Here is a 27,926-nt window from a genome sequence, read left to right as displayed (position 1 = left end):
TTAGGGCCAGGTGAAATTCTCAGAGGGGTTGGGGGTGTAATGAATTTTTCCATCAGGCCAGTAAAAAGACTCTGAACATTAACCTGGGGCATCTGACCCTGGACGAAGAACAATTAGAACAGAGAAAGGTCTATCATCTGCCAGTAGGGGTGTCATTTTATGTATTCAAGGTTTTCAACTCTGGTAAGTCAATTTGGACAATAATGGCACTTATATAATATAAAATACTATAGCTAAAATAAGAATAATACTTTTGGCCTGAACGGCTTGCCATATCGTTGTACTAAGTATAAGTTGTCTCTTTTTCTCATTTCGTATTTTAAAAAAGAAAGAAAATTACTTTTATTTCCAGGCAGTCCTTTAATATGAACACCATATCTGCTAATGTTTGTACATACCATTTTTGTACAGACTATGCAGAATGTATTGATTGTTAAGTGTGGAGTTTATCTATCAAAATGAGTATAATAATCTGAGTTTTGGTCTATTGGTTTGGGTTACCCAGAGTCTCAACACTGGGGGTTCTACTAAGAAACAACACAGACAAGAGTCTGGGAAGAAGTTATCCAAAGTCGCCTGCAACTGGAGTCACACAGTACATTTTTTTAAAGTCATGGAGAATGGACTTATGAGACCCGCTCGTCATAACTAAGATGTATAAGTTACCCGAGTCGTGCAAACCTGTCGCGAAGAACCTTTCAGTGTGCAATGTTTGACGTATAGTATTCTTAAGAATGCAAGAGAGATCCAGTGCGGGGAACTTGGGACTACGTTTCTCCAGACTGTCATCTGGGTGGTCTCATAGTAGAGCCCCCAGCGGTGAGAATCTGGGTAACCGAGACGAGAAAATTTGTAGAGACAGTTGCCACTGAGCATGCAGTGGTGCCCCAGTGTCTTTAAACACGGGGAATAGAGAGTACATGTACAGTTCTTGGAAGGGTAAAGTTGAGCATCATCCTTCTTATACAGACCTGGTTAATTTATTCAAAGTAAGATAACACTTTGAAAGTACGTTCAGTAATAAAGCCACATGTACACAGACAATAATGTGGAAGAATTTTTTATTTCAAATTGTCATTTTTTTTTATTTTTACACAGGAGACGGTCTTGAAAAACTTCCTTACAAACAAATACTTTGTAAGTTTACAAAGAAATGAAAAAAACTGACAAGTCCTGAAATTAATCTTGGCTACAATGGATATTTGTGATGATTTAAATATTAAATTATCCTGAAAACAAGGTTTTCAACTCTTGGCATGTCATTGGACAATAACTGGCACTAATTGGTGGGTGAATGCAACTGACATGCATGAGGCCACTCTCTTAATATGTATCTACTTCTAAAAATGGAAAACTTTGCAATGATTACTATCCAATTGGTCAACATAGCCTACTGACTGATGTATATTAGTTGTAAGCCCATCAGAATGATGTTCACTTTGTGTAGCACTACACTTTGAACAGAAAAAAAACCAGACAACACTCACAGACATTGTAGGTTGCATGATAAACATTGTACTAAGGAGACAGATTTCACCGCTTCTTTACAAAACTGGACAATTACATTGTAAGATCTCTCTTCTTTTTTTTTACATGTCAAATTTAGGAATCAAATCACTGATCTACATCATTGCTACGGTTACACACCAAAATAAAGTCATGATTATGTGAAAAGTTTTGGAAAAAGTGAAATATTTGTCAGTGTAATTTAAGCGGGAGAAAGTTCATTCCATCATTACTATTATACACAAGTAACTAATACTACAGGTAATTAGTATGCAGAGCAATCAAAGAGGGCATGATGACAAAGATTAGATACACTATAACATTCAATCAAGATATGGCACTAAGTTACAAATATCATGTTTTCTGCGAAGATTCCTTCACATAATATACACCTTTGTTGTTACAACCTTTGAAGTACAGCCTTGAGTAATCCAAGGAGGGCATTAATGATGACATACCTTAAATAAACTATTAAAGACAACAACCCTAAATATGGCAAAATTTACAAAACAATCTGTTTTCTACAGACCTACAGAATACTGTTCACATTTTGTGGTTATACCACAAAAATCACACAAAACTGATAACAGATTAAACAGAACATATGAAAAGTATGCAGAAGTCTGTAGTCATTGAAGTGGTAAAGACATACGTTTGTATAGAATCCTGTAGACAAAATGGTGAAAAACAAAATTCTAAATTTTAAATTTTGATACACCGAAATAAATGATGACAGGTGATTGGATTCTACACTGATCAGCTGACTCTAACAGAAAATGAAATATGAATAGGAACTATATTATTTTTTGTACTTTTGCATAATTAGTAACTTTCCTAGTGAATCAAATATGATATGATAAAAACAGCCATTAGTCTGGTAAATCACATAGTACAAAGTTACTACACATAAAGAACTTGCAATTAGTCATTCTCAGGAGGGTAGTCAAATGGCACAGATTACGTTTGATAGTATTTACAAGAGTTGGATATTTTGTGAGCAATGCTCTATTACACACATGCACTCCAAACGGGGTTTACTCCTTGGGTACAATATGATATCAATAATCTACAATGCTTTGTATTAACGTAGGGCACGCCTCAGAAATGTTTTGCCTCCATTTGATGATATACTGTATCAAACATGAAGCTAAAAATCAAACTCTACTAGCATGTCAATTGCAGGAAAAAGGACCACAACATCGTCATAAACCAATCTCTTTCATGGTACCGATTAAGACTTGTTATTTTGCAGTGTCGCTGAAGAAATATCATTTCTGGTTTGCAAGAAAGGACCATACATGATGTAAACTAAGGATAATGAAGGAATGGCTTACTCACATGCATGATTGTTTTATATTTTCCATAAGAAGCAACTAAATACAACTACAAATTCCTTCTACAATTTGTCTTGAAGGATTTACATTTGTAAAGTGTATATAGATTACAGAACTGTCTTGATTCTTTACCAGTGCTTCATACTGCCCAGCAGATCGTAACATTTCTAATGAGCTACATTCTGCCCATGAGATCTTGTTTACTGTGTGACATACTTCCCAAGTCATAACTTGTTTTAACTGCCCAGGTCACAATTAATAAGACTTGTAAAAATATGTGGTATTGACATTGAAAGCACGGTATGCATGTTATCTGCATTAACAAGCTGAGACACTTACAGCTCATCTCTTGTCCCTCTCTAGTACAATATCTTAGTTTTGGCATAATCAGATTGTTTGTTGAAAAAAAAACATGGACAAACACTTACTCAGACACATCATAAATAAATGTGAAAATGGAACAAGTTTGACAACTGTGAAGTATATTTACACAATAACAATGAATACCTAGCAAAGAATATATAATGAATTATATGTACTGCAAAGGGTGTCTAACAGTACACTTCCATGTCAACAAATACAAATCAATGGGGAATAACATAACGAAGTATAACTATATCTAATATGATATTACCAGAAGTGATGTTTGTTGCATATTTGCAGTGCTAGTTTCTTCAGTCTGATGTCATTGTCTGTTGTAGGGTGTAAGATATGTTGCATCACTCTGCCCTCGACGACCTTGCTCTTGTGAAAGGAGTTGGCAGATGTGAGAGGGTGCCCTGACATGTACCTTACAGACTGTAGTCCTGTCCTGACTTGCTATTTGGAATAGGTTTGAAATTGAATCAAAGTCGGTTCTCCTTTCCCCCATATGCACTAAATCCAATTTATTTAAATGTTTGAAACCACCTCTTGAACCAGTTTGATGTAGATCAGTTTGACACAAAAGCAAAAGTGAATCAACTCAAATCCACTGCTCAGTATTCTCGTGGGGACAGAAACCAGTTTCAATCTGAATTCACTGAATCGATTCATGAATTGGGTTTGAATGGATTCAAAAAGGGACAGGGTGTATATGTCTGTTGATGACAAGTTTGACCTACTCTTCAAAATTACAGGAAGTGTTTAAATAACACACAACAAGCTTAGGGTGAAAGGTCATGGATATTTAAATCCAATTTGTTTTGTCTCTCTATATCAGCATTTCTTCTTACTATCATTTTCATGTCTCCATTGATAGAAACATCTAGATTTCAGTTCAAAGACTATACACAGGAGGACACTTTTTTCATAATTCTACTTTTATCACAAAAAAGACAATTCTAGTTTCAGTGTGAAGACAATGTTGCACAATGCAAATCCTGAAATTTGCCACAAAATATTTATGGATAAGTTGAAAGGCTTGTACCATGGAATATTTAATTTCAACATGATGCAGCCTACTGGAGGCAACATGAAAAATTATGTTGAATGTCAAAAATTATACTCATTATTTCCTAGTACTTACTAGGAATTACTTACATTATTAAATAGTTTGTTTACACAAAGCTCATAGCATGGAGGTTCATCAAGACACTTGAATTTGATAAAAAGTTCATCCAATTAGTATTCAGCATTGGGAATATGTGACTTTTATTTTATTTTGTTGACAATTGATTATTTTCATTTATATCAATAAGCACATATTATATTCTTCGATAACACAGAATGCAATTTCAACATATTTCTGACAATTTATTTATTTCACAGTGTCTATGTAACCTTGTTTGAACAAATACTACCTATCAACAGAAAAGTGACTTGATGATCTAAATGTCTGCTAAAATTTGCAAATTTCATTTTCATATATCAGGAGTTGCTAGTCCTTTTATGTGATAGTGTGACAATACCCCATATTTCAGTTACCAAATTTAAACCACTCCACATGTAACGATCGCAAGAGAGTGTACAAGGTTTGGCAAAGTGAGGGCTAAATTTGATCATGGCAACTGATTGGCTAGCAATAGATAAAAGCCATGAACAAAATGTGTGTATCAAAGCACTCGTGTGTTCTTAACAGAGCATTACATAGTAATTAAGAATGTTTTCATTACTGGTAGCTGTTACTAAAACAGTACATCGAGAACATGACAAATTTTAATACTCAACTATTCTGGCATTCATTTCCAGCACCCCAAAGAGGTTTGCAAACAGCACCCCTAGTGGCCCAAACCATGAAATCTATCATTTCTTTGCTAACTGGAAAATGGTATATTGTCATAGGTCAATGCAGTAAATTTGATGACCCTGTCTGTTAAGATAGCATAATGAGAAGAAAGTCAAACCACACAGTAACAATGAGAAAGGCAGATACTCATAACTGTCACACATATATATACCCTACAAAAACTTCAATAGTATCATCTTTAGAACATAATCCTTTGTTGTGTACATGTACATTTGTAATTTTAGCCAACAAATACTTTGAAACTTGCATTCAATATTCACCTGCGTCATAGTAGTTTGTATAATATTCATTAAACACATCAACTACTAACAAAGGAACATTGAGACAAATGATCAGTATATCATGTGACAAACAGTTATAATACTGAGGAAGTACACCATTTTTACTCACGACTTTGAATTCTCGGTACCTGCAATAGCATTTTCCCTCATGCTAGAGGGTCAAAATAGAACAAGAAGGTTGACTTATTCTCACGCGGACCTATATATAGTAATGTATGTGAAGCTTGTGGAGTGGAAGCTATGGTGTCGACCAGGAAATTGAATATTCGTTATTTTTACGATGCGCCTACTACTAGTACTAGGTAGTAATATTCTATTTCAGGTACTCAGAATGTGACAGTTGTAAAGCCCCTTTAAGGATGTCGAGTTTGAACTCTACTATAAAGCCCTCTAACTGTATGGCTTTTCTGCACGTGCCAATTCAACCTGAATTTTACTGATAATTCCAAATAAGCAAAACAATTGCAATGTATCTTACTTTACATTAAGCTGCCTTGGTTATGTTGATGTTGATAAATGAGTCTACAAAACACTCACAAGCCACTTTCTGTTACACTTAGTACCACACATGCCATTTCAGATAATGCCTGTGAACAGCATGTCTTTGGTAAGCTTGTGGGCTACATGCAAAGCCTGACCTTTGACACGGTGATAACACACTCTTAGAACAACAAAAGTAAGTTACCTTAAAAAAAAAAAAAAAGTCTATAAAATGTGACAAAAAATTTAGCTAACATGACTTTTAATGACACAATTATAATAGCATGTTGTGGCCAAATAACACCAGCCCTAGCAGGTCTTTATCGGGCACTATGGACTGCAAGGGGTTAGCTATTTGTTATCATCTGCACACTTGGATATAAATGTCATCTGACTACAGTTCAATATTTCTAGTGGGTTTTCAAGTACATTTTTTTTTAGAAAATTTTAAAGAAAATGTTGAATGATACAATCATGCATTTAACTTCAATGACTTTCTGCTATCTGTGTATGTTATTACAAAGGTGACACTTGGCTAACTGTCGGCTATTTGTGTGTATTATACATTTCTATTGTATACAGTGATATTTTACTTAACTGTCTGCTGTGTGTATTATACAATGTATTCTAAACGGTGACATTTGACCACCTGTCTGCTATCTGTGTATATTATACATGTAAAATGTTTCTAAACGTTGACAAATTAGCCATGGGTAGTTTAGAAATACTGAGCAATGATAATTCAAAGTATCACAAAGTCTGCCCATGCTGCTGTGTAGGAACGCAATAATCAGTTTTCTATGCATATCACTGTTGCCTAAGGAAGTCTCACCAATACGCCAAAGCCAGTTATTGGAAAGACAAAAGATTGTACAGTTTGGCCACTAGGGGTGCTATTTGGATGCAGTGAGACCATGATATTTTGGTAATACAACCTTTCACAAAATTTATCACCCGTCCATAACATTCTGGACAAAATGTTTAGGAACTGACTTGTTTTAGATACATTTTGTTGATGTGGGCACCCTCTTGTTACACTTCTTTCCAAAATAACTGTAATGTGGGTAACCAGAGTACGGTGTATAACTCAACCTATTTCTGGTTATGTTCTGTTTGGGCAAAAATTCATTTTTTTTTGTTCATTATATTAACTTTCAAAACTGGTTGATACTGCCATTCAATTTATCAATGATCTCTCTGCTATATTCAATATCTGTGCTGATATTTCTTGTTTCAGCTTGGCTACTTTTGAAGACAACCAATGTAATTATTGGACATGCTGTGTATCACATTCAAGAATTTTCCAATGTAGCGCCATAGTAAAGACCTCTACAATCATTTATAGTTGATAAAAACCATTACTTACTACGCTGGCAATCAAGGTCTCGGTTTACTAATACAAACTAGTTGTGACATGTTGATATCAGCTATTGAATGGATGTTTGTTTCATTATACTCACAGTAGGGTGGCATTTCTGATGACATCCATTATCTTGCCAAGCACAGTTTTGGGGACTTTTCAACATTTACACTATCTTGATCACAGGGTGATTAGATCATAAGATTAGGGTGATTAGATCATAGCACCTACCCTTTCATGTAGGGTCTATGATTAGATTCACACAACAGAGGAACCACTATCACCCATTTGTGTAATCTACCACATTGATTCACTATTTAGGTTGGGTCCTGTGTGTCCTCTAATGATGGCACGATTTTGTAGTTGTGAGTCAAAAGAACTGGGATTTCTTGGAGTTGCCACGTAGTAAGAGATTGGGGAACACCAAATTTTTGTTGCGTCACTAGAAATTGTGTCCATCCGTGGCAATTCAAATTGGCTTAAAGGGCACACTGGTTGGGTCTATCTTAGTAAACTGAGACCTCAATTGCCCGAGTAGTTTTATCAAATACTATGTTTATACTAGTAACCTGCATGACAGTATCCAAACTTGAATTACCAGTTTGTTTACTAGTGCCCTTACAATTTTACAAACTACTAAGATATTGAAATTGGCTGCTACTCAGCAGGTATGGGCAGTTTCTGTGTCTTAAAATATTTAAATATTATATACATTTTATATCTAGTACTAGTTGCATACATTCATTCATTCACTCATTCATTCATTCACAAATGGGTGTCTGTGGCATCCTATCTAAGACATCACACAAATAATTAGCAACATCTATATCAATTTCTTCATATCTCTTGATGAAAGGATGTTTCTGTTAAAAAAAAAAGAAATGACACCAACAGTTTACAATGTTTTCTGTTCACTGCACGTACAACTGCCAACATTTAAGCATTGACAAACGAAACCTGATACAAACAAGGAAAGTAAACAAATGAATTGGATTGGCAGCACTTGTCACTGCATATTGGAACAGCAGACACTTTTGTTACATTTCACGCTTGATAAGTACTTTTTTATGGCCTCTTTATATGTGTGCATGAAATGTCAGGGGAATATCAAATTTGTTAGTGAACATGAACTATTATGTAAAGAGGTCACTCAGCTGTTCTTATCAAATGATGAAATGTAATTTATACAAGTCTCTGTACTTCCAACATGTTGTGCCAAGTTTTATTTAATCCAATTCAGTTGTTTACTTTCCCTGTTTGTAACAGGTTCTGGTCATCAATGCTTCAATGTTGGCAGTTCACAAATGTATCATAATTAATAACATCACTGTGACAAGGTAACCACAAAGTAACGATGGCTGTTGTTGTAATTTACCAGCTATATCAGAAGGAATGTAATTACCAAACCACAACCACATGGCCAGTAGTTTTGCTAATTTATGGAAGCCCACAATAACAGAGATGGGAGAAATCTGATAAAACTTGAAAAGAGTTCCAATTCTTGTACCAGAATTATGGTGGTGTGCCCAGATAAAGTACACATTGTCATGAAACTCTGGTAGATTTCACCTTGTTATTGCTCTTAATGAAAACACTAGACAGCATTTTCAAAGAGACAGCAGACCTGATTGTAACTCTCTACACTCCCTCAACTAACCCCATCCACCCACACCCACACCCACACCCTCCCCACATACACCCACAAACACACACACACAATTTACAAGATAAAAGAAACATCCTTACCAATAGTTCCCTGTATTTCGGCCTCTCTGTTGCATCTTTTGTTAGACTAGAAAAGAAAGATCCAAATAGAGGAAATTAGCATTAATAATTCTGTGATAATCTTCCACAAGGAGATGAAAGTTCACTTTAAAAGATAGAAATGTCAATGGACACCATATATCATCATATTGATTTTTTTTCCTATAGAAATGATTATCCCTCATGTGAGAGGTGATACATGATTTGCATTCCACCAGAAAGTCTTGAATCTGTAGTCATCATAGTCTAACAACATAAATTTCCTTTTACAAACCACCTTCAATGAGATTTGCTGTGATCATACACACTGCATTTTTTTTTTAATTTTCGATTTACCACAAAAAAACTTCACCAAAAAAACTTCCACATGGTAAACTTCTGCAGCATAGAAAACAACAAGTTGGGAGCAACAATGAATGATTACTAAATTAGTGAGTAGTGATCTCTCTGTTATATGATGACATCACAGTCGTAGAACTAAATCATGAACTTTGGTGTTGAAACTCAAATATTGCCAATCTAAATCATGTACTTTGTTTGAGGGTGAATCTCAAAACCTCTTTACACAAATATGTTACCAATAATATCATATATCAATATATTATATCGAATTGTTTCTTTTAAACTTACCAACTATTTACAAAATTGATAAATTCTGGAGAAAAAAGTCTATCATCATTGTGAAGTTGTGGTGCAGCTCCTTTGACAACTTCTGTTAGTTGATCAAAGACACTATTCCACTTCCTGTAAGGGAATTTACCAGTGGCTAACTCTATCTGCAAGATTGAAGACAGACACCCTGGCATATAACGAACAAGGAACAAAACACAATCTTTTAACAAAATTTGCATCATAGTTTCAAACGTATTTTTAAGCAGTTATTACAAATGATGCCAGCTGCTTTTTATGAATTGTGTCAGTGACTCTATTACAAATTACATATCTTACTAGGGCACAGGGGGTATTATGCAGAGAAAGTATTAGAAATTACGTTCTTACTACATATTTTTGGTACCTGTCATTGCATTTTACCTCATGGTAAGGGGTTGAAATAGAATAGAATTAGAACACAAGTAGTACGTGGAACGGAAAATCATGGTGTCGACCACAAATTATTACTTTTCTGACATGCCTAGGTGGTCAAATTCTGCTGAATTACTGTTGTACACAGTACCTTATGTGAGGGTTGTATGACGGTTGGGCTGCATGACAGTAGGTTGTAGGTTAGGTGAATAGTTTTATCTCCTGTCAGTTAGCATCACCTTACATGAGGGTTGCATGACGGTTGGGTTGCATGACAGCTAGTTGGGTTGAATGACAATATGTTGGGTTACATAGCAGTTGGGTTATATGACAGTTGCAGTTGGGTTGCAGGACAGTACAGTCTGTTAATGAATGGGCTTCCAAAGTAACTGTCGATTCCCTGCTTTTGATAGGCCTAACTTCACAGGATGGGTGTACTGTTTGTCGGGCAACGACAAGATTTTCATTCAGCCATACTTACCAGTGTAATACCTAGACTCCATACATCTGATCTGACATCATAACCTTGCCTTGTAGCTGTAAGATCTATCCTCTCAGGCTGTCAAAAAACAAATATATCATCTGATTAAATTTCACTCAACTTCAGTTTTTTTTGTCGCCCACTCAAAAAAAATTTATTGAAAAAGTCACTAGACGGTATCAGGCACTACTCTGTGGCATTCACATTCATTATATATAAAAATGGCAGACATCTACAATGTATGTTCAGTAATTTCATATAGTTGAGAAATAGAATATTCTTCAACAGTTCTACTGTTTTTAGTGGATATCAATACATGTATACAGACATAAACTACAATGAAATTTTAGGCAGCAATATTGATAAAATTAGTCAACATTTAGGAAGTCATAGGGCAACAAAACATCTGACAATATTTGAATTTGGCAATAATTGCTCCTATTTATTAAAGCCAAACTATCCAATCAGCAAATTTGAAAGTTAACGAATGGCACTTGTTAAATAAATTTTGATCGTTCAAATCTTTTCTTTTTATTGGATTGTTAATGCATACATTTTGATTTTATCAACAAATCTATCTGACGTAACTTACTGCCTAGGCCTAGTCTAGTGCCTATATGATACGAGTTATGATTGCTAAGATCATGGAGTGGAAATGATCGTAGTAATAGTTAAATCGTATCATATAGAAACAAGTCTACTTACTGCCATGTATGGTCTGCATCCAGCATCCCTTGTCTTAGCTATTGAATCTACAAGGTGACCACTTATACCGAAGTCACATAACTTGATGTCTCCTTTGCGATCTAAGAGAATATTGGATGGTTTGACATCTGAAAAATAAACAGAAAATCTGATGTCACAACCAGAGAGATCCTCCCCAAATAGTCAAAAGTGGGACTGGCCATACCATACACTGTGCCACGACTTTCGGGTATTTAAAAAAAAGTTTAAGCAATAAACCACACCATGGGGCTGGTATACCAAGAGGTTTTGACCAGTGAACAAAATATATGCATGAGCTATAGCGAGCTATAAACGGCTCCAGACTGTTTCATTTAAAAACTCTTCCTCTGGCAATTCACAGAGTTCACTGCCGACAATGACATTTAGAGCAGATGACAAAGTGAACTAGAAGTAGTATTTGTAAATATCACAACTTGGACGTGTGCCAACTGTACACATATATCACTATTTTAGACGTGTTAGTTTGATGTCTAGACCAATCAGATCTTTCTGCGCCATCAATATACTGGTATGATATAAATGTAGTATGTATCTATTAGGGTAAAAATTACGTCAAAAGTATAGCAGAGCTAAAGAAAATGTTGGTCCAGAATGATCCTATTTTTTTAAATCCCTTTGGTTACACTGATGTAACAATGCGGTATTCAAACATTGGCCTTTAATAATTCCTTGTGTACAATACTTACCTCTATGCATTATTTTTAGTGATTCCTTGAGGTAATTTAGTGCTTGAACAGTCTGAAAAGGAAAACATACATGAATACAGTGGTACTGCGACAGAAAAATCACCCAGTAAAACAAAATATGAAAGAAAACACAGTCATTTAGTCCTAATTAATGTCAGCTACAATTATTTAATCACATGTATGAAATGACCAATCTACTTGTTATATTAAAATATCACATCTACACATTAAAAATATTCAAATACAGTGCAAATTGCACCTTTGTACAAACCACCTTACATTTCTTACTTTAATTACTCAGTTTGACATTTTTATATCAACCTTGCTTAACATTTATTTATGTCTTGCCTCGAATTTTCATCATCTTGACATCCCTACCAACGATCAAATCAAATGCGGTGTAACTTCCAAATTAACGATACCGATCAAAAATTAATTTGCATGTCACCAGGTTATCTAATCTTGCTCCGATCAAGTTCTCATTCTGATATCCATACAAACATTTCAATAAAATAACACACAAATCTGTCAATTAGTCTCCGAGTACAGATTCATTTTGTGTGGTTACTACATGTATTTACAACTTGATACTGTGTTAATGTGTACAATGTATGTTGGATGCTAGATGTAAAATGTTTCTTGAAAACATAGCAAAGCTAAACAGCTTTATGGAACTTACTGCTAATGTTACTTTGCCTAGAATGGGTTCAGGAATTGTTTCATCTTGTCCATACACAAATTTATAGAATTTATCAAATGAAGTTGCCATGAGCTCCATGCAGATCCAGCAATCACCCTGTTGATTAAGAGATAATAATACAATGAGATGTTTGTATGTGTTAGGGAACTGTTGATAGATAATAACGTAACAAGATGTTGTCTGTGTTAGGGAACTGTCGATAAGAGATGGTAATGTAACAAGATGTTTGTCTGTGTTAGGGAACTGTTGATAGATAATAATGTAACAAGATGTTTGTCTGTGTTAGGAATTGTCGATAAGAGATGGTAGTGTAATGAGATGATTGTCTGTGTTAGGGAATTGTTGATAGATAATAATGTAACAAGATGTTAGTCTGTGTTGGGGAACTGTTGATAGATAATAATGTAACAAAATGTTTGTCTATTAGGAACTGTTGATAGATAAAAATGTAACAAGATGTTTGTCTGTGTTGGGATAATGATGTAAAAAATGTTTCATTTTGCTGATATGAATAGTTTTTTTAAATGCAACTACATGTATTTGTGCTATTGATATAGAAATAGTGGATAAAAATATCCTGCTTTCATTGAGAAGAGAAAGGCTTCAGAATATCTCCAAGTATATGAACATATTTGATCAACACATTAGCCTAAAATTTGTAGTCAAAGTACAACCATGTACGTGCAGCAGCATTTTATTTTATAATAACATTACTGCTAAAATATTGGTGTTTACACTTGAGGATCAGATGGAAGAAACGAAAACTTAATTTTGCATTTATGATTTTCCTTGCCAGACTATGACAACATCTTGCAGAAATTACACAGTTGATAAGGCTCTACTTTTTCTTGTACATGTACATTGCAAAAGGGCTGATATAAGCTTCATTTGCCAAGTATCCCAAATGTTCTTGTCTGACACAATAACAAGACAACATGTGGATGCAGCATGTAGTAAACTGATAGCTTGTCTTAGAAGTCTACTTACCTCTTTGAATAGAGCACCATAGAATCGTACAATGTATGGACAATCACTACTTCTCACCACAACATCTAAATCCATAAGGAGTTGTTTCTGTTCTTTTTCATCGACTGTTGATCTTATACGCTGAAAGCAGACAAAACTTCAAATTAGTACTTAGATATTTTATATTCCCCAATATTTGTCTTCATTTGTCTTAGGAAATTACAAGTGACTTAAGGGGCCTTGTCACTACAAGTTGAAGACAAGAAGTTACAAAACCCTTATGTCACACAAGCATTTTCAAAAAATATTGGGGAATCATATAATCACACTCCCACCAGCAAATTGTATGAAATATTGTTTGGGGGAAAATGATGATTTTAGCAGTTGTAATAGACATACATGTATTTTGAGCATCATAGACCAAACAACGTAGATGAGCACTGTCACGGCATAATATGTAGAATAAGAAGAGTATAAATTCCATGTTTTTTCTTATTATCACGCTTCATCTTCTCTCAAATTTAGAGCGAAACACCTTGTGCCTGTACTCCATAGTTGGTCTAATTCTCTTCACTTTTTTAAGAAATTCAGAAAATTTAATATGGAAGTTACTTTTAAATTATCAAACAATCTCACCATAGAGGGCGCCATATAAATATGACTACCGTACTTCCAGCTAAGACACTTGGTCAATTTTTTGAATCACTCTACATCAAAATGAGCACACAAATGTCATCATGCCTACTTCTGCCCACACTCAAAACACACCACTTGTGTGATCTTGAAATTTGGATATACCTATTGAATGTTTTTATTTGAAATTACGCATTTCCACGTCTGTCAAACTACACTTTAGCAAATAACTTCAGATGAGACTTGGTCTTTGCAGTGAGAATGATCCAAAATAAAAAGATGTTGAAATAAATTTATGAATATCATAAACCATGGACAAATGCACACCGATTACTGCTCTGCTCCATACCACACATACAACTAAATGGGCACGTTTTGACATGATACAAAACATATACATTTCTTACTCTCTTCTGTTTTTCTTTCTACAAAAAGTCCCTAGATTTATATTACCTTTACAGCCATAACTTGTCCACTTCTTTCATGGAACATTTTGTTGACAGTACCAAAGGCACCTCGTCCTATTTCACCCTCATCTGATAGATCATCAGCAGTGAATTCATATGTCTGTCAATCAAAACAGATTTATAAGGTTTCATAAAATGTATAAGATATACTGAATGTTCATATTAAGACTTGATCGCCTACTAGTAGAGAGTCAAAGTTAACTTTAAGCTCTGTAATCATGGACTTGCTTTCTTGCAAGTTTTTGTAATTACACATATACATACATAGGTTGTCAGCCTTTTGAGAAATATTGCAACCATTTGCACCATTGATAAGAGATGACTGTGATCAGAACATTGGTTTATTTGACAAAAAAACATTCTGTTTTAACAATTTTGTGAACCTTCAACAATATTTCTATAACATGAAATTGAACAACATTTACAAATTTAAGAAATAATGTGGTTTTGTTTAAACTTTGACACTTGACTTTTTCAATCAGGATTCACTACAAGAAATAGCAGACATTTGGTGGTACTATCTGAATTTTGATATCCTCTTCAACTCTGGGTTTTAAGAAAGTCATAGATATATTATAATTCACCTGATTTCAACTTTTCCACAAAACCCAATCCTTTTACGAGTTCAAACCAACAAGCAATACCTACCTCTTCTGGTGAAATGTTGAGTTTTCCAGTTGATTCCAAACGATGTGAGGACAATCTTTCACTGTTAACAAACAAACAAACAAAGCAATTACAATCACTTTCCTTACAAACTGAATTGATTGATACATTTACATAACAAGCAAGTTTTCGTGAAAGACACCTAGGCTAACATCCGGCATAGCTTTGAGGATTACTTGATGCCAAATTCTAGACAGGTTCACTGTTTAGAAACTGTTTAGAAACAGTGATTTCATCATACACAAATATTAACAACACTGCACTATACTACATTGTATGTCCGGCATGTGACTCTTTCCAAAGAAAGTTAACAAATTACAAAGTGGTATGTGATTAGTATTAGTATGATAAGCCGATATTTTAATTGTGGTGGTTTCATTTTATAGGACCTTCACGCTAACTGATTTGATTATACTGTGTGGAGAGAACATGGTCAAAATCCACCTATCCGAAAGCTTTAAACTGAGCCATGCTGGGATATATCATGATACCTATACAAATGAAAATCCAGAAATTACCAATGCAATGTCACACATTGGACGTGAATTCTCACATCTCGAAAACAATGTGATTTATTGCAAACATTTTTTTTCGGCATTAACAACAAGTTGATTCGATCGATTGATGTTTATTAAATCCTTCTATTAAAGTGAAAATCAAAAGTTTGATTGTCTACAGGGTTCGTACACTTAAAGGAAAACAAAATTCCAGGACTTGCCAGGGGTTTCTCATCAGTTTTCCAGGGGTATTCATATTGATTTTGGCCATTTTCCAGGGGTGTTGACACTAAAGTATATTTTTTGAATGACATCTAATTGTCTGATGTGGACGAGAAAAATCAACAACAGTTCCCATATGTCACAAAACATTTTAAAGACAATCGACACTATGCAAGATATTGGTTTCAAAACCATGTTTACACGCTAAGATTAACGGAGAAACCTCTGTCCTACCCCCTAAGTAGCCGTTTCGTCAAGCTGGTGCATTGATCGTGTAAGATTGAGTCGCAGCATTCGTCAGTCTAATTCAGACATATCCAGAAAAATAAATCAAAAACTAAAGTTTGTCCTCGTTATTGTATGGTTTGATGTTACTAGATTTATAAGCCACCTAAAATAATTTTTTTCTTCAAAATTGTGAATAAAAACGTCATTTACTTAACGAAATTTCGAGCTATGAATAACTGAATACATTCATCGCTTGCGTCTCGATGTTTATGTACCGATGCCACGAGTTGCGGAACATCGCGACCATTGACGAATGTTACTGTACCGACAACATAAAACAGTAGTTTATTCTTTTAGAAAATGTAACACAAATACCCATTTATCGACAAAATAAAAGTCACAACCGTACTTCCACAACCCGGAAATTCAACTGAACTTCCCTAGCCCTAGCCCTAGCTTGTAGTATCAGTCGACTTGTGCGCTGAGCTTAAAAATTTCTAATTGAGGTTGATGATACTTTGATACTCGCTACAGTGTTATGATAATCTTGTTAACAGACCTACTGTACATGTTACCCCCGGCCGGGACTGTTACAATGTCATGTCCCTGAAATGATGACTGGGAGATGTACGGAGTAGCAATATATGCAAGATCAAAAGAAACACTGCGGCGCCCATTCAACTAATACGCACGGTCTGTGGGGCAAAGTGTCTCGTGGAACGATCGCTTGACTGTCTGGGTTCAATCGGCGTGAATTTTGATTCATCACCCTGCGTGGCGAAAGACTTTGAAAATATTTTCGCGATTTCACATTTACGAGATTCAGAATGATATGAATGGGTGGCTCGAGCACGGACATGACGATCGTCAATATTAATCGATCGATTGAACATGATCATTTTCCAGGGTTTTCCAGGGGTAGGGCGCATTTTTCCAGGGTTTTCCAGGGTTTTCCAGGGAGGGTGTGAAATTCCAGGGTTTTCCAGGGTTTTCCAGGACCGTGCGAACCCTGGTCTAAAATACTTGTTTAGCAATACATGTAGGTGTAGTAATTCCAACAGATTTGTAAATTTTTTCACATGATCGTTAAAACATGTCAACTTGATTATCAAACATGGTGGTTCATTAACCGTCAAAATCAACATGTAGAAATAACGAAAATGTGCGAATAAAAATGACAGAAACAACATGAAGACTATAAAGGCATGAGAACTGGTTCAAAGTTCAAAATATGTTTTGCAAAGACAGTCAAATGTTTTACAATTTGAATTGCAAGTTGAGTTTATTTACCAACGAAATGGTATATGAAATACTGTAGCTACATGTACATAGCACAGATCGTTCATTTTCCCATCTCGCATTAAAAAAGGGGGGAGGGGGAGGGGAAGGGGGATTAAACTAAAACATAGGAATTATGTTTCTTGTGTGTCAGTTGTAAAATGACATGGCCCCTAAGGGTATACAAATGGAATATCGTATGTTATCCTGATGCTATGTTTGCACATAATTGGCGTGTGCATGTCAGAAGTACATGTATGTGTATGGTTGGATGGACAAACAAGTACTTGGAAAAAAACTTGTCCCTACAGTACCTGTGGATTTCATTCATTTGAGCTAAAAGTGATGATTTCAACATTTGAACATAAAGTTCAAGTTCATACTTGACAAGGTCATGTCGCATTATAAAAGTCAACATTGATAATGTGGCGGTAGACACTTGAATAGTATCTGTACGGACATACATGTAAACTTTGAGGAGTAAGAAAAATGTGCAATTTTTTAGGATAAGTATGGCCACCATTTTTGCCACAATGGTAAAGGTCGCAAAATAAAATTAGTGCGTATTTACCCAGTAGTGTCTAACATTTGTGCCAAATTTCTTTGAAATTAATAAGTGGGTGTCTGAGATATGGCCATCCACAAATGGTTGTATGCATGTATACACACACGCACAGACAGAGACATGAGCAGATGGACAGACATGGGTCATTCCTAATATGAATCGGGTCTCTTTACAATGTACATGTACATGTACATCATAGTTTCTGAGCTACATGTATTGTAGGTGTAGTGGATTTTTAAATGACAAATACGGTCACCACTTGGTTAAATTTGATAAGGTCATGAAAGTGAAATGCATATTATGCCCACTAATAGTATGTCACAGTGTACATGCAATGTTTGAATAAAATTAACTTGTGCATGTTAGAGATACGGTATGTCTGGACACAGACAGAACACATTCCTTCAACCTGTCCATTGGGAGATACGAACGTTTTGTTGATGAAGTAGATTGACTGCCTTTGTGGGAAAATGTTTCTACTCTGTAATAAGCAGGCCTTTCATAGTGATGTCATAACCTTAGTTTTGTTACATCACATGTTATTTCAAAGGAATATTTAAATGAAACGGTTGTCATTATTGAGATGTGAAGTAAACAGATAACACAGCTGAGCACTGCCACCATACAATGTAGCATAGCATTCTACTGTGTCGGAGGTTTTAAACTGATTCTTGTTGAATTCTGTACAGACATTATCATCTGTCAAATACACAAGTTCAAACTTACAGAGCTACATGACAAGTACCTCAATGGCCAAACACATGCAAATACAGATTACAATGGGCAAAGGTTCAACTATATATCTTTCCAGGTGAAATTCCATGTGCAACAAAATTATACAGTTACCATAGAAACTTACAGACAACAAAATAGCTTTTTTTCAACACTAGCCCCCTCCCCTTCCATTTGTTTTATGTACAACATCACAATCACAAAAGCAGTGTTCTCATGATAGTTTTTTGAGGGGTGCACCACCCCTCTCATGTGGGGCCACCCCTTTATTTGTGTTGACCACCCTTCTTTCTTTTTGCCATGATGAATTAACCTGTTTATAAAGTTTGAAATTGTTGAATTGAAATAAGTTCCTTGATACTTTCTGTTTTCTCATTTGCTTAACAGATCAATGTTGGAAATAGGAATCTAACTGATTTTAAACCTTTTTTGATGTTGAAAACATTTTAATTTCATTATCAAATGTCAAGATCTGAAAATATGCTGATTGTATGCAAATTAATATGTACCCCTTCATTTCTCAAAATTGTGGTAAACCCTGAAAAGGGTTCCTAAAAAGTACCTATGGGTGAAAAAGCATATATCTTAATAAAGAAAACTTTGTCATAATATGGGTTTTTATGTCTCGTTGCAGATCTTGTTAGATATGCAAATATGCCTAGTAACAACGGTTGTCAAACGTGATCATGGTCAAGGTTTTGCCATGGCCATGTGCGATGATGTTGAGAACAACTAGTGTTGCTAAGAGTTTGACACTTTTAGCTTGACCACCCTCAAGTGGTTGCTATGGATACGTCTCATGAGATCTGTCGCAAGATGAAAAAGAGCTTATTCTCGTTACCTACAATTTTACCAGGTAGGCTCATCATAAAAAAATAAATCAGTTGATTTCTGGTCGGCATAATGACTTCCAAAGGAGACTGCTAACTGGCATCAGTAATAAAACCACAAAATACATGTACAGTAAAAGTTAAAACTAAGGAGATTTAATAATCCTAAATTAGCTAGCTTGCTGATTCTGATGGTCACATGAAATCACCCCCTCAAGAGATAAGTACAAAATACGTTCACTTACAATTGTGTTGGACGTCCAGCAGTGAAACTGTCTGTTGGTGATTTTGCAGTGAACTTGACAGTGTCAAAGTTCAATTTCAGATTTTTTCTTTTTCCTGTAGGTGGTAAAAAAAGAGAAATATGATACATTTGTAAAAGGTGTAGGGAACAAACTGTAAGCTCAATTCATGATAGTTTACATTAAATTGCATAATTTTTCTATGTTTGACGAGGCCCCAAAAAGAATATGCTACAATGTAGGTCCAACAATTGGCACATAAGACAGGGTCTCCCCTTCCACTGCCTACAGCCTGACTAGACAGCCTTTCTGATAATATGGGTGTGGAGGCTTAAATGCTGGCCCGAAGAACTATAAATACTTCCATGTTTATTATTGTGCATTTCACAATATGACCTTGTTACAGTGAAGGTCAAAAGGCAGTGTCTGACAAGAAAGCTTATCTAACAAAGTGGGTGTAGACACCTGAATGGAATTTCCATGTACAAAACTTCTGAAGTTTTGGGCAAATTGCTGTTTGACCTCAAAGACAAAGGTCAAGGTTAGTGTCTGATTTGAAGCTTATTTCATGACACTACATGTAAACTATTACTAAGGTACAAACATGTGGCATTTGGATAGTGTGTGTAAGAGGTAGAGCTTTCCATGGACACATGGACAGCCAGACACTGTCACAGACAGAGACAGACAGACAAATAGACACAAGAAGGCAGAGATAGACACACAGAGACAGACAGACAGACAGAGACAGACAAACAGACACACACACACGCGCATGCACACACGCACACACACATACACACACAAACACACACACACACACACACACACACACACACACACACACACACACACACAGAAATGTGTCATTCCTTATTAAACCTCTCACTTGTGCCCACTGGGACTACGGTAATAACACATTTCTTGCTGTGCCAAACCCCGATTCTCCTTGAGGTACAATGTACATGTTTGTATGTAAAGAGTAGCCTATTCTGTGCTACTGTGCGAGTCTGCAATACTGCACTTCTCATCTTGACATACCTATTTATGCAAATTCAGAGTGGAACCACTTTACTGAAGATCCCCTTTAGGCATAGACCCTACACAGAATACCATGTAAGGTCTACATGTGGTTGTCAGTGGTTAAAATGTACATTACCAGAACTTTACAATTTCACTGAGAAGTATCACAAAGTGTAATTAGACTGTATGTTGACAGTGATGGATGAGGAAACACATACAAGGGTGTACATGTAAAGTTAGTCTCAGATTCAGAATCAGATTTAGAATCAGATTCACACTGGAGAACAATATGACTTTATGCTAATCTCATACTGAGCCTCAGATTCAGTCGCATATACATTGTCATTGTGGTCTCATATATGAGAAACAGGAAATCTGCAATAACACCAAACGAAAGCTGTCAAACAAGAAATAACACCATAGGGGCTGTAGGAATTCTCACACTTCACACCCACAGTAACTAAAATAGTATTTCTAGACTTTCAAAATACGATTAAAATCTTTTTAAAAAGCTGCAATACATACACCATTGGAACAGTGCACCTACCAATAAACAAATCAGCTGAACTTTGACCTTTCTCAAATGTCTTGATGACAAATGTCTTTGATTTTTTCCTGTAAAACTTCAAGCTGAGTCAACCCCTCTCCCATCAAGTGAGTGAAGGGGAACATTTCCTGTGGCTTCACCATTATTATTTCTTGTTTGACTGTTCTTTCCTGGTGTTATCATGATTTTTTGAATATGAGGCTGAATCTGATGCTGAATATGAGACTATCTCATTCTGAGACCAACTTTATATACATGAAACACATTCATAAAGGATGATGTTGGGGCTGTGCCTCTCTCAATCTCAGGCAAATAACTTGAAATTGACTCAATGAGTTTTCTGTTACTTAGTTTCAGTATGTTTGATAGAAATGTTTGTACATATCTGCTATATACTCTATGCTTCCTAAGTCATGCAGTTCAATCTGCAATAAAGAAACTATCTTTATTATTGCTATGTTTCTAAAAGTCCATCTGATTTGTTGAATATGACAGTTATAAACAATCCTAACACCTGATAACAACACCAAGAGTCAATGAAGCTGAAGACAGGATTATGAAACCATGGATGAATTGTATTGTATATCCATGATGAAACTAAAGCGTGGACGCCATGTTAACTACACCATAGACCCTACTTTCATGTTGGGTCTATGACTACACTGGGCATTTCCTTCCTATACAATGTACAGTACACAGTTTGTTCTCCCTCAGTTATAACTTATAGTAAAGCAACACAGTCCATCATATATGGCAAGGTCATTAGCAGGCTATCACTTAGAAACACATCTTATATTTATACTACTACAACCTCATTTTGGGTGCATCTTTTGCTGAAAAGTTATTAATTTGGCATCGTCATTGTGATAAGAAGCCATGAGGGTCACTTCCAGCAAATGGTAAATCTGCATTCTTTGTAATCCTGTCATCACAGACATAATTTGTAAATTGTATTGACTAGGATAAACTAGCTTACCTCCTGACATCCCAATGACAAAAAACACTTAGTACTAGGAATACATGACCCCTTATGATTTGTCCTATATTATACATACATGGTTTCACATATCTCCACTTCCCTTTGTCTACATCTTTACACTGGGTAAGTGTGAACAATGGTATTGTTACCTGAGTGAGTAATACAGGATGTCTGCACAAAAGTTTGAGTGTAACACTGAGTGCTAATCTCAATATCCCATTCTTATCCCATCATAACAACAATAAACTTGTCAACAGTTACTACAACATTAGTGGCATATGGACACCCCCCCCCCCCCCAGCTGAATTATGTGTCATTGCATATTTGTTTGTTTGTCAACATAAACTCCACTTTTAATGTATGATGTCATGCTACAATCACTATCAAAGTATGTGGAGCAGGTAAACGTGGAACTGTTCAAAATAGATTTGCAATGAGTCACGGTATATGTACTTCTAACCCCGTATGATTATGAGTAACGTTTTTAAGGCTACATGTATATATATAATGCATCCCATGCAATGCATCGAGGTCAGTTGACATGGTGGAATTCTCGCCCACGCTGTATAAAGAACAGTAAAACAGCCACTGTTGATAACACTGATCTAGTCTTCAGCACACAGGGAAGCCTCCAACCTTGACCCGTAAATACTGTGTTAAGCCATCTAACATCTTCGACTGACATCAGTTTTTTAGTGGCATGAAGAAATATTAATATTTTTGATTAAATGGTTCATCGAAATTGACACAATTTTGACAGCGAAAATACAAATAAATAAGCAACAACTGCAGGTAGTAACACACAACATTGGCACTTTATAGTAATAAACAATTACATGCATGTGTGTAATACAGACGTGCAGAACGTTTGAACACCGAACGACTAAACCAAGCACATTCAAGTGACGTTTGTCAAGAAGTGCTTCTTCACGTCAGGTATTCCGAAACTCGTGAAAACGTCTCTACGAAAACAAATTGTTCTAAACAAAATACACTGTAGTGACATTTACCTAAAAGTACCTATACGTATAAACACGTCAATCCAACGGTTATCGTGCAATATTATTTTTAGTTTACCTGTATCTTCGGGCATACCTGTTTGCGGAGGAGCGGCCATTGTCACCGTGTCGTCGGTACCGCAAGGGGACCTGTTCGTCCACAAGAAATTGTCTCTCCTGCAACTGTCGAATCTCCTGCTACGATACAAACTTTCTAAAACCAACCAATGTATTATCACTTTCAAAGGATTGCACCCCCACTTGTATCTGATGGTGTTCGGTGGATATATTTGTGATCAAAATGAATCGATCAGAGGCACACACAAGGTAAATCAACATTGGGAATATCCCCGTAAAGGGAATTTGTGACGTCACGGGTCATCTATTACGCATGTCCAAATGATATCTCGTGATTCTATAAGAACACCTAAGTTACTGGTTATTTACGAACATTTAACGCTGAGTCCATATAGTCAGTGGCACAGAAAGTAACATGAATGGTATAAACGTTGTTTTGCCTTACTCGTTTTATATGTGGTGAACCACAGACAATTGTGGTTTTGCCTTAACTCCTCTTCTATGTGGTGAACCACAGACAACTGTGGGTGAACTGTCGCATTTATTTGTGAATTTCTAGGTACTTTGCGATTCTGTTCTCTTTTGTGAACTTGTGCTATATACATATTTCTCAAGACAATGCCTTCGGGAGAATATTGTTCTATTGTACTGGAAACCACAGACAACTAAGAAGTTGTCTGTGGAAACTGATGACTTGATAAACTTTTTCTAGGTAATTTTTGGTAGAATAAGAATATTCAGTTGACATCACGACAACAACGGCTGCATCACTTCATGTTGTGGATGACCTTACCCATATCCAGTGTCTGTGAGGGCAAGCAATCATTTATCGAAACTAAGAAGAAGTGGATCATCTCTCATTAAACAAGCTGTAGTATAAATACATGCACAATTGAACGTTCCCTAAACACACGTGCGCGTCTTGATACTTCAATAAACAGCGAAACCTAGTACTTGTCACGAAACTGATGTGAAGACAGAACACAACTTGACTCGGAACAGGACAATGTGTGTACTTTATTTATTTATTTATTTATTTATTTATTTATTTATTTATTTATTTATTTATTTATTTATTTATTGCATCCCTTTTTTATCAGGGAATCACTAAGCATGTTAGGAGCAGCACTAACAGAAACATTAAAATATACATTACTAAAGAATTAGAGAAGATATGACTAGTATAATCAGATACAGAAACAAACAAGCAAACAAACAAACAAACAAACAAACAAGACGAAACAAACAAACCAGATGCATGTATGAAGAATGAGAGAAAACGATTCACGCTTCAAGTGTTAGTAGTCAAAATATCTAACCTCTAAACAATTCTATATTAGTTTTAACAAAATCGTTTCTGTGTTCAGTGAATTGCATCAATAAGGTATATATTGTTTGATAAGTTTATGTATTGTGGGATCTCAGTATGGTAGCCCCCCCCCCCCCCCACACACACACACACACACACATACACATACACACCGCATACGTGTATGTGTGTGATTCGTCTACAAATTTAGATGAGGCAGCGAATACTTCATGAGGCTTGAATTATAATTTGAGATATATTCTGAATTTTGAAAGCAAATCGGATACTGCAACCGTCTACCCTGTATACAATTTGTTGTTTACGGTTTTAGTATTAAAAAAAAAAAAAAAAAAAAAAAAAAAAGCTTTAAACCTGCACGAGCTGCAACTCGGACATGTTTTCATCAAAAAACCAAAATATGTTCACTAAAAAAGTACTTACTGCAAGACATTGTATCTGTCAATTAGTGGTCAATATTATCTGTAGGTGACAAGACTAAATCTTGCGCGGAGGCTCGGTTTTTGAATGTCACCATGTTAACACTGCAATAGTTGTAACTGGAGTACCATTTTTGTTATCAGCCAACCACGCTAATTGTTAAAATACCAATAAATTAGACATTGTACTGTTAATCAGTGGTCGATATTATCAGTAAACAGTAAACAAAGATTGAAATCGTGATCGCTGATTTCTGGGTGTATGTATCTACGTGCATTGCTTAGGATATAACGGTCTATCAAGGGCAATACAAGAGATAGCCATGCTTGCATGCCATGGCGTGTACGAGTCCGTGACCGTGACTTGATTGTGAATGTTGTCACTTGACTCACTCGTCCCTCTCCCCATCCCACCCCACCCCACGCCCATCCAGCGATGCGAAAACCCATGGGAAAACATGGAAGTCGAAGTATAAACGACGATAGTTGAAAAAAAAGAAGCCGCGTATCATTCAAAGGACGAAGCTTTTTCCTGATTCAGAGCACTTCGGACAGAGCTTTCTTCAAAAATACGCTCAGATGAGTTTGTATGGCTGTAGATAGTGCAACATACATGTACACTATACCCATACAAGTAGGGCAAGGCAAGCTAGACATGCAAGCATATTAGAGTTAGCGTGTCACTAATGACATCGATGCACTTTGCATTGACTATATATATAATCAGTAGTCAAGCCACGTTCGAATGGGATTTTGGACTTGACGACTCGATAAAAGAAGTACATGGACATCGACCGTATATCTCTTTACCAGAGAAATATGCTGAAAGGGATAGATAAAAAGTAAAATAAAGTAAAGTAAACGAGATTCTCTATAAAATAATATAATTTCGCAGTAAAAATTAAGTATGTTTGGAACGAAAACAGGAAAATACACTATTAACTGAGTATATCGGGATATGTGCCATGACTTGTCAAGGATTGATGCTGTAGTCCGAATGACTGGAGATGTTGGTAAAATTCTTCTCAGTGCTGCATCCATGCAAGTCACTACACACAACGTCTGATGGTGCATGTAGAATTCGGTCGGTAATCTATTGAACTGACACCCAGGAACTGATATACACATGTATATTCTTACCCATATCATGGTCCATGAAGATACGCGAAGTATAAACATTGCATTGAACATCGCATGGCCGCATGGCTACCGCCTTACTTGTTTGTTTCTTGTAAATATGCATCAATCAATCTTTCATTTAACCGAGGATTTGCCAATAAGCTTAAATGTAAAAAAAAAAAAAAAAAAAAAAAAAAAAAAAAGAAGAAGAAGAAGAAGAAGCCATTTCCCTCATCCCAACGATCTGGAACTCATTGCCTATGCCCAGAACTCGGACCTGATGGGTACCTGGGATCTCGAAAGATCTGGTAAGCACCTGAAACACGAGGTGATCATTACCAAGCACGAGGGCGTCATCACATTATATTACCTATGTCCACGTGTTGAATAGCTTAGGTGGCTCAATGACTACGCTGTGGGGTCAAAGGTCATGATATGAGTTTAGTTCATTCAGCTCGCCTAGTTAGCATATATTGATGGTTGATGACTCATCCTGAGTCATTCCCCGTTTTTTTACAACCAAAGATCGTTGACAGTAGAAATGAGCACATTTCAGACATGAAACGCATCAAATTAAAATGCGCGGGAATAATTATCACCATATATGGTTATGCTGTGGTGTGGAAAATTGGTATGCTAGCATCAGGAGATAGATCATGAACAACAACAACACACAAACAAAATATGTCTTTTGTCAGGACTCCTGAATCTAATAAATATGTCAATAAACACACATTCTTTAGTGGAAAAATGAAATGATTCACTTTGGTCAATAATCAATGATGCTATTAAATTGGGAATTTAATACGGCAATTAGTAAATGCCACATTGTACTTTCTGTTTTATCATTTGATATGGAAGACTATTCAGGTGATAATTGATGTAGACTGCTTTTGGCTGTTACACCCCGTATTCAGTCAATTAATTTAATTAATACTTGTGTCATTAAATTGTTCCTGTTTATGTATGGATATATGTGTGCAATGAATTGGTGATTATTAATGAGGTCATGTGAATGAGGATTGGGTATTTATTTTGGATTTTTAATATGTAAAACATTCATTGTGGCTTAACTTGAAAAATGTGAAACAAGATATGCCAAGTTCTTCTTTGTAAGGCAATAAATTGCAAAGGATTGATAAATGTGTAAAAGGTTTGTTATTGTACATACAATAACAAAACTTTTACATTTTATTTTTTTTTAGCTTTTTGCAATATAATGAGTTACAAATACAGTCTTGGTCAATGTTCACATTGAGTTTTTTGAAGTCGGAAGCCACGATAAAATCATTTTATAAATCTAATGATCCAAAATAAATACCAATAGTCTCATCCATATGGGGTTAAGTCTTTGCACGCACGCACACACACACACACACACCTCATGCTTGCACATCTTGATCTCAATGTACCAACATCCTTACAGCTTTACAATGGAAGGGGAGGGTGTGGTCTTTTTCTTGGCTCAGCATATGTAACTTTCCACTCGTTTAACTCATGTCTGCATATCTGGAGTTAGAG

At 35.8% G+C, this 27,926-nt stretch overlaps 1 protein-coding gene across 2 annotated transcripts; it reads right to left on the bottom strand.

The window, feature by feature from the left end:
• Positions 1 to 1,054: 1,054 nt before the first annotated feature.
• LOC144435976 (dual specificity mitogen-activated protein kinase kinase 4-like) lies at positions 1,055 to 23,844 on the bottom strand. Of its 2 annotated transcripts, none has more exons than XM_078124623.1 (12): positions 23,542 to 23,844; positions 19,919 to 20,012; positions 15,304 to 15,364; positions 14,642 to 14,755; positions 13,577 to 13,696; positions 12,569 to 12,685; positions 11,890 to 11,941; positions 11,162 to 11,289; positions 10,457 to 10,534; positions 9,583 to 9,728; positions 8,935 to 8,980; positions 1,055 to 8,051 (listed from the first exon to the last, which is right to left on the bottom strand). In XM_078124623.1, exons 1-12 carry the CDS (start codon positions 23,579 to 23,581, stop codon positions 7,950 to 7,952), a joined length of 1,098 nt encoding a protein of 365 aa, XP_077980749.1. In that variant the 5' UTR covers positions 23,582 to 23,844; the 3' UTR covers positions 1,055 to 7,949. The 2 variants fall into 2 exon arrangements, with proteins under 2 accessions (XP_077980749.1, XP_077980751.1); XM_078124625.1 differs by having other exon boundaries at positions 23,560 to 23,844.
• Positions 23,845 to 27,926: the final 4,082 nt, after the last annotated feature.

This window comes from Glandiceps talaboti, chromosome 5 (assembly GCF_964340395.1).
Source record: "Glandiceps talaboti chromosome 5, keGlaTala1.1, whole genome shotgun sequence".
NCBI lineage: Eukaryota > Metazoa > Hemichordata > Enteropneusta > Spengelidae > Glandiceps > Glandiceps talaboti.
The sequence above is the reverse complement of the archived record's forward strand: the minus strand, read 5'-3'. Positions and strand labels throughout refer to the sequence as shown.

Bases quoted from the DNA above. Each gene is read 5' to 3' on its own strand.
- LOC144435976 (XM_078124623.1), bottom strand. From the start codon at position 23,581: ATGGCCGCTCCTCCGCAAACAGGTATGCCCGAAGATACAG. The intron at 11,942-12,568 runs GTAAGTTCCATA...TTTCCTTTTCAG, and splicing joins TAGGCAAAGTAACATTAGCA to ACTGTTCAAGCACTAAATTA. The intron at 11,290-11,889 runs GTAAGTATTGTA...TTTATTTTTCAG, and splicing joins ACTAAAAATAATGCATAGAG to ATGTCAAACCATCCAATATT.